Source organism: Rhinolophus sinicus, chromosome 2 (assembly GCF_057876585.1).
Source record: "Rhinolophus sinicus isolate RSI-liver-muscle chromosome 2, RSI-T2T, whole genome shotgun sequence".
Taxonomy (NCBI): Eukaryota; Metazoa; Chordata; class Mammalia; order Chiroptera; family Rhinolophidae; genus Rhinolophus; species Rhinolophus sinicus.
The window spans coordinates 3,154,181-3,162,966 of record NC_142502.1 but is presented as its reverse complement, the minus strand read 5'-3'; the positions used below and the strand labels follow the sequence as shown (position 1 = coordinate 3,162,966).

The following is an 8,786-nucleotide window of genomic DNA, read 5'->3' as shown; positions in this document are numbered from 1 at the left end:
GGGAGAACGGCATCAATTGTGTGTTTGGAAAACAGTTTAAATTGTTAAAGGAGTGGCTTCCCTTTCATCTCTCCCGGATCTGTGACACCAGGACAGCAACCACAGAGGAGAGGACACAGGGAGTAACCGCTCTGACCGGAGGCCTGGGCGGAGCAGGGGGTGCGATCCAGACCTGTGGGCACTTCCCCTGTCCGTCTGCTCCAAAGGCCTCGTCCTGTCCCTCCCAGGAAGCACTTGTTGAATACACGTCTGTTTGACAAGCGGCTCCTTTGGCCTTAGGCCGGAGATGTGAGGGACACCCGCTGCTCTCCTGCCAGCTCCCCACATACAGTCGGGCAGATGGAAAAGCCCAACCAGGCGATTAAGGCCAGGGTTCAAATTCAGATCAGCTTTAGAGTATTAATCTGCAACCTGACTCACCAGAAAGGTCTAGGGCTGTATCAGCTCGTGGCACGGTAAGTATTTTATAGTGTCCGGGGAAAGCTCCTGTCTGACAGCGCTGTGCCCCGGGAGGCACCGCAGTAAGTGCGGGGCTCGGGAATTCCGTGTCGAGGGCCGTCCACACTCCACGCAAGCCAGGCTGTGGACACGCCTGCGCAGCAGCACAACAGCTCTGTAGTCCCCTAAGTGTTTCCTCTCCTTACTCCCACATTTAGCTGTTTTATTCATGCTGAGGGGCGCTCCGGGGATGCAACTGAACTGTAACTTTTTGGTCTTAAAATATTCATCGTGTGGCTGCCCACCTGACGGCAAGCAGACAGTCCCATAAACAATTTCTTTAAGCAGAGTTTGAAAAAGCAAGCCATGAGTATACTTATCACGGTCTCTAGTGGGGTAGCCTAGAACATTCCTGACTACAGCAAGAAGAATCCCAACACGGACTCGTAAACGCGCAAGGGCCCGGAGTCCCTCCGGCTGAGCCAGGTGACCTGGGGTTGTCCTGAGCCCCCGGGGGTGCTGTGTCGCGAGTAATGCTGAGCACTCAGTCACCAGCCTTGTAGTCTGCAGCAGACACTCTAAAAGACCAAATCCCCCCAAATTATCCTTAAACCTTTAACATTATACGATGGAGTTAATAAATCATCTTATGAAATTTAACGTTTTTGTCTCATCGTTTCTGCTAGCGAATGGCCGAAGCAAACATACGACATCACTTCCGGGTGAACGTGGGTGGGGTCTCCCACGCAACAGGGCCTGGAGGGTTTGCCGCTGGCTTATGGGGCCCCTGCACCCCTCCTCCACAGGCAAATATCTCTTAACTTCCCCACAAATGAGAGCGAATGATAAACGTGAAAGGTGATGTTTTAAAAACTCTGTATTCAATTATTCACACCAAAGGATATCCATTAAAATTATGAACATCTCTAAATATATTTCATGTATCATACATATATATACTTTATATGTATAATTACATATCGACAAAAGATTTCTTGCTGCTCCTAAGCATGTAAGTAAAACAAAGGTAGAATTTGCAATGTAACACCCATATATGCATATATATTGGCTGTTTGAATTATGAATTTATTTACAACTTGCCTTAGGTTATAATAAATGATTACTGTTCTGTGATACAAACATAACGGTAAGGGTTTCTTTTAAATACAAAGACTGTAAATGAACACGTGAAAAAATTACACACATGTACAATATTTATAATTTATAAATGCAAAGTTAAGACCTCTTTAGGTTATTGCACTTGTGCATTTTACAAAGATTTTCTATGTCATACATATAAAATGTTTTTTTGGTGTTTTTTTGTGTTTTTTTTTAAATTTACGCACTCATCGACAACAACGAAGTTGGATGCTGTTAACTTAAAATTCTTCCTCCTCCCAAAAGAGAGCCCATCAGCACTCTGGGTACAGATCCATTGACTCCACAAACCAGGTGACTACGCGCACTGTTGTTGACGGCGTGTAAGCTGTGTTACACGCGTGTACGCTGTGGTACACGCGGCTTTTGGTCAACAGGGAGGCGATCGCCTGCAACTTCTTACGTGCCGCAGCCACATAGGGACACAGGATCTCTTGATCATTTGGACTCGTAAAGAAAGTCACCCTTTTCAGAAAGGTTCAAGATGCTGCATTTCTACAAATTTTGGTAACTATTTCACTGTGTTTTGGGCAAGCGCATTATTTCAAATGGATCAATGGATCATAGGGCCACTGGAGCAATACCTCTTACAGGTAAGTCTATTGTACCTTCAATTTGCACACTGAGTGAACACACAGAATACACACCACACAAGAGGTCCTGTGGAAAATAATACTCCCATACGTCATCTACATAGGCGATTTGAAATATGGCAGAGGACTGGGTATCAGGTGACGAAAGAAAAAACCAAACGCTGCAATGCCCATCACATCATGATATTTTAGGTGGGCTAGAGAACTAGGTAATACACTATTGAAATTTAATTTACAATAGAAATAAAACCTTTCCATTTAGACTTCTGCAAATACACAGTACCTCAAAAACATTCACTGACAACTGACAATGTGTAAACGGACTTCTCTCTGGGCAACCTGGACTCGGCTGTGTGTGTGTGTCTGCCTCCTGGGGTGACACACGGCCCTGGGCCCGGCACAGCCACACTCGGGTCCGCGTGCTTCCAGCTGCACTGCCCTCCTTCTCACTGTAAGGAGCACACAGCAAACCACGCCGTGTCCCACTGTGGGATGGAGGAGGAAAAAGCTTAGCACTGGAGTGAAGACAGTAATGCTTCTTGGGATTTTAAACATGTTTCTGGGGAAACATAAATGTCTTTCTCTTCCATCTTTTAAATTTAGAACCAGAACACAGTTGAAACATTTTCTTTCTTTTTTCCTAATTTTTTCATCAAATATGTGTACCTAATGCTTCAGACAACCAAAATATGCAGTTAAAAAAAGACAGAAAACAAAAAGTGTGTTACTGCATGGATATCACTGATTTAAACTTAGGATAAGTCTTTAAAGGAGCCGGCAAAGTATGTATCAGAATAAATACTTATGCAAATATAAAAACAGAACAGCCAAGGGGCTACTGGCAAGCAGAGAAATAACTGGTAGCAGCCTCGGCTAATTTACATTTTCCAGTGATTTAAAAATCAGACTAACACTTGCAATAGAAGGGGTACACTAATGTGACTAAATTAACGTCTTTAAAGAATTAAACCCTAAATCAGCAGAGCGTAGAAAGCAAACACATGTTTAAAATATATAAAGGCAGAAATGATTTTCAAAATCTAAATCATGCATATGTACCTGGAACCCAACAAAATCACATCATAACCAGTGTCACAGTTCTTGGAAGTTGCAAGAAAGACTGAATCTGAGCAGTTCCTTGGCTGAAGTCACAGGGTGTAAGTTAATGAAATCAAATAGGAGACGGGCGTCTGATAAGGAGACAAATGGCCCCTTCAATGTGCTAACGGTAACCATGGCTGTGTCCCTGTAAATGTCTCCAATTATAGTTAAGCAAGAAAAGCAAAATAATATATGAATGAAGACGAAAACTTACAGTATTTAAAATAAAGGCACAGGCCAAGGCATTGTGAGTGATTTAGTCCTATTTAAAGCTCAAACCTTAATCTTGAGTTAAAAGACCAGAAACATAACACTCAAAACAAAATATAGTTAAAAATCCAGGCTAAGGATTTATGTACCTGTATGCATCATGTACGAACATATCTAGCGTGCGTGAACATAACAATAAAACAAAATTCACTAAGGTTGATTATACAGCATTTTAAAAAAAATCTAAAAAGCATGCTAAAAAGAGGAAACCTACACTGAACAAATCTAGTTTCAAATTAGTTGTTTTTGTAGTTAGGAGAACCAGTCACTTCGAGTAGCATTATGACGTCTGCACAGATGTTATTCCCATTGGGAGAGGACTCAGGAATGAGCGGGGAGAACGGTTTCTCATGCGTTTCTTAGAAATCACTAAGGCTGGCAAGTGGGCCCCCATGCCTGCCCGAGCAAAAGGGCCATTTGTGAGAATTACTTTCCACATCCACTGCATTTCTTTTTCAGTCTTTCTAATTAATTAAGCCACAAGTCAACTACTAATTAATAAGATGCTAGTGTTTTTTCAGAATTTTATTCCACTGCCCGAGTTCCATATTTCATGTTGTTGGCACGCATTTCCAAGAAAATTTCTAGTGAAAAAATATACTCACTATCTCTGGAAGGTAATGGAATAATTGTATTTGACAATAAAACACTGTCTATTAAAAATCAGCACAACCAATGAAAATTTCTGCAAATCGAACCTCGTATACCTATACTTACAGCTGGTTATCAAATTTACACTGAACAGGAAAATTTGGCCCCAAATACACCACCTTAATAAGAAACTCATCAAACTTTTGGTAATAAAAACCATCTGCCTTTTAAGAAAAGATTTGGGAAAAAGACTAGAACAGAAGTCAAAAATTTGTCTGCTCGATATATCTGCCAAAATACAAAAATATTCCTAACTTCATTTTTTTTCCCAAAAACAGATTATTAAGTAAACATCACTTCATTCTACCTTTTATTCTAGGTAGATCTATGATTGCTAAGTAAACCTTACACATGGTGAAAGCAATATTAACAGTTTACATTAGGATACAGTCCTTTGCTCAAACTTCCCTTCTATTACAACACTATTTCACGAGAAATCAACCAACCAATAAAGCCACAAACATTTCTTTGGGAAACTGGTTAAAGTGGAGGTCACATAATATAATGTGACCTGGCTATATCGAAATAAATGAATATTCTCTAATAATCTTATCCGAACAGCAACCTTAAAATGCTAGATAGCCCGAGCGTCCCCCAGGACCACTTTCCATATCAAGAAGCAGAGTTTATGCATTCTTTTAAAATCCTTTCAGTTAGACAACAATCTGAAATAATATTCACCCGCCCTTGCAATTCAGTCTACAACTTAACTAGACAGCTAAGTTCACTTTTGTTATTAAAGTTGAATTTGGTGGGGTCGTTTCATAATTTGAGATGCAAGAGAAACACGAAACTTCTTGAATTGAATTTTATGAATACACTAATGTGAAAAAGGACCCTTTCCAGTCAGCTGTTTATCAAACAATACTCATTTTCCAACACGAAAAACCACTGTTTTTGAAGGATGAGGCTAATTTTTATTTTACACAGATGTCACATGTACGTGTGCTGACATACGTGTGTGTATCTGACATGCATACATGTGTGTATCTTTCACATGCGTGTGTAGCTAGCTGCAGTGGCATCTCTCTCTCTCCAGTTATTTCATTTTACCTCATGTTGTATAATTACAATAGAAAACGGGGCACCATGAAGGGAGGACACAGCAGCCCATAATGAAACTGAACAGTGTCAATTTAAAACAAGAACAATGTTTATGTGTAGCTCACTTTGCTACAACATAAATGAACCATGACGTAGAAACAACTGATCTATTTTTACAAAAACCCTGCTCATATGAACAACAATGTGGATGGTATTGAGTATGTAGAATATCTTAAAAATTGATTTGACTAAAAGTGTTAATTCCCATTTCCTGCCACATGAAGGGTGGATTAGATCCTTGTTATGGACCAGCCTGTCACCTTTTGAGACTCAATCGAATTCCTTCTGGTCAGGACTAACCACAGGTTACAGGCTTGGAGGTCACCCTGTCATTATGCTAAACATCTTTACAGCATTAATATGCACCAGCAGTGACTGGCTTATAATCCCTGTAGGAAGGGGTCCAGATGATCACTTTTGTATATTTTCTCAAAACATTAACATTGTGGAGTAATATCAGTCTACAAAAATTATACAGAAGAAACTCTCCAAACCACAGGTTTCTATGTAGATATTGGACCTGGGGCAAAGTACTGAGAAGAGAAATAAGGTACGATGCAATTGCACTGCGTTCTCCTGCTCCCGGTCACGGACAGAAAGCTTACGAGGTCTGAGTAGGAAGGGGATAAATGGGAGATGAATGCAGCAGATCAGAGTAAAAATTACAGACTTCAAGTTTATGGTTTAGTTTGATCTTAAGAGAAATGTATGTTATTTTAATGAAATAATTTGTAGAATAAACCTTTCATTTTGAATGTGAATCTGAAGTTTTGCAATGACACAAAGTGAAAATATAAAGAAATCATTATTAAAAATTCACATTTTACATTCCAGAAGACTTGCCCATTAAAAAAAAATCATATGCCTTGCTTTTATTTTGTTCTTTATGCAAAACGTTTATTAATTTGCCAAGACTGCAATGAAAAAAAATTTAAATATCCTTCGACATCTTCTGAATTGATACTTGGACTGAGGTTTATTTACCATGATGCATGCCTGCAGCTCTTCTCAGGAGGGCAGAGTCCATTTCCTTCCTTTAGCGTTAAATTTACTCATCTGAGCCCTTTAGTATGATCAGAGAGCACACACTTGAGACCCCTAACTTTTAATTTGGGAAGCTGTGAAACAGGAAACTGACTATTTTCGATCACTGATTGCAGAAAGACACTTCGTAGTGTAACCTCGAGGACCGTCGCCCTGGGCTGTCTGCTACAAGTCACGCTAATTACAAGTAGGTCACGCATGAACATTTGCAATAGCGATGTATAGGAATTCCTATTTATAACCAACAACATCAAAGCAACATTGGTGTCCAAGCCAAAGTACAATGTCATAATAGTACCATTTTAAACCCTCACTAGAAAGATACAAGGGAAAAGTACCCCCTTCTGAATAATTGTGTCCATTTCCATTAAGGCCTCAGCAACATTAGCCTATTAGAAAAGGCCGGTTCACAAGTCAGATGGAGTCACGAGGACAGCGGATTTGTGGTCATGGGGTGGTCCTGCTTGTCACTGTCAGGGATGCATTTCCGATGAGACTGGCAGGGAGTCATCTGCTTGACATATTTACTTGATGGTACCTTCTGAAGAGCTTGCACCCCAGTTACCAGGTGTAGGTTCCCCCACAAAAACAAAAGGAAGAAAAGTCAAAGAAAGAAGACGAGTGTGTTGGGGTGGGAAGCTCACCGGTGGCCATCAGTCACCAATCTTCACAGGCAGCTTCTCGGAGGTCCCGGGGGCCACCGCTTGGGAAGAGATCCACACTGCACTCTCCTCGCCTCGAATCACCTTCTCCCACTGGCTGAGGTTGTTCCTAGGGACAAAAAGGGACAGTGGCAGGCACTGGTTAACAGGCTTCCTGGACTGTCTCAAAATGTCACCACCCCACCCCGGTGCAGAACTACGCCTGAGGACGTTTGCTGCCATCCTGACTGATAATAACTAGCTGGCTGGGGCCAGGCAGGCTCCTGTCAGCCTCCCTGATGTGACACTGCAGCTTCGTGTCCCCAGAAGAGCCCCAAATCACCAAAGCCTGGGGGACATCTCATCCCGTCAGCTCCAGACACCAAGGGCAGAAAGGCGGGCCAGGCCAGGCCAGGTCACATCCTAGCCAGTTCGAAGGGGTAACAAGGGGAGCGCGTGCAGTGGGGCTGACCATGGGCATCCGTGGGAGGACCAAGCACATCCCACAGTCCTCCACGGGTGGAAACAGCGAGCGTCCGGCAGCCTCTAGTCCCGGCCTCATCACACTTGAAACGGGGACACTGTGCCATGTAAAAAGTCACTCTAAGTTACACCTGGTACAAACTTCCTTGCGTTTCAGTAAAACTATTTGTGTTCTGGTGACGGCTTGTCTCCAAGGCAGCCCATTTCTCCCCATTCTTGGAGACTTTCTCTCTCAATAGCTGTGGTTTAGATGTTGGAGGCCTCTAATCTTCAGTCGTGTGATAACTGCCACTGCATGGCCACCACCCTGCCCTACGTAGTAACCAGAGACCTCATCAACACTTCCCACCTTGCACCTGGCTTTCTGACATACGAAGTTAAAATCAGAAGGCAACCTTGGCAGGAGCAAAAGGTCATGCAACGCACACACCTGCTGAGACACATCCAGACAAAAGAAATCTCTAGGCCTTATACCCGAAAGAGGTTAACACTGAACTTTTGCATCGTATCATTTTCCCAGAACCGATGGAGATTTTTTGGATATATTACCAAAAAAAGATATACATTAATGTTGCTATTTTTCCCACTGATAGAGGATGAATGTTCTTTAAATGTTAAAGAGATTAAAATGGTCTTTAAGGAATTGTGTAGTTCCTCCCAGAAGCAAGAATACATCAGAGCTGCTGCAACAGCAAAATACTTACCACTCTGCTCAGTAATCACAGCGAAACTTCATTCTGCTGCTTTTAAATATTTAGCACAAAATACAGAGATTTTGCGGTAGGAAAGGACATTTAACCACTGACTCAGGTGTTTTTGTTTTTTACAACGTGTTTTTGGATTTCTATTCACCTTCCAGTCTCTCTCTGGTGGGCAACCCACTTTTCCCAACTTCATTCCATCAAGATTGAGTCCTATTCAGCGCCACACAGGGCTCAGCCTCAGGGAGTAAGACAGGATTTTAATAAAGAACTGCTGACTAAGGTCAGTTGTGGCTCAAGAAAATAAGGTGGGTCGTTACATTCCTGTCCCGAGAGTGGAGAGCACAGACAAACCATCACTTGAATGGGAAAAAATGGGATTTTTTTGTTTGTTGGTGTTGCTTGTTTTCCTTAAAAAATTAGCTCACAAAATAAGTTTCAACAGCAGAGGACGGGAGCATAGTAAAGGCGTTCGGTTTTGTTTGAAATGATCTAGACAGATGTCGGTCTGCCGTCCCCCCAGGCATGTCCATTCTGACCCCCCAGTGTAGTGGCCAAGTAGTTAAAGGTCACCTGGATGCCGGTTCACCTGCCAAAAGTGG

The 8,786-nt window shown here is 42.1% G+C and overlaps 1 protein-coding gene across 7 annotated transcripts in view; it reads right to left on the bottom strand.

Moving 5' to 3' along the window:
- Window positions 1-1,297: 1,297 nt before the first annotated feature.
- PDE10A (phosphodiesterase 10A) overlaps window positions 1,298-8,786 on the bottom strand; it is a 475,244-nt gene continuing 467,755 nt past the window's right edge. For all 7 annotated transcript variants that reach the window (XM_074333806.2, XM_074333807.2, XM_074333805.2 and 4 more), the window contains one exon: window positions 1,298-7,130. In XM_074333806.2, the coding sequence (XP_074189907.1) occupies window positions 7,013-7,130 (118 nt within the window). In that variant the 3' untranslated portion in view covers window positions 1,298-7,012. The remainder of the gene's footprint in view (window positions 7,131-8,786) is intronic.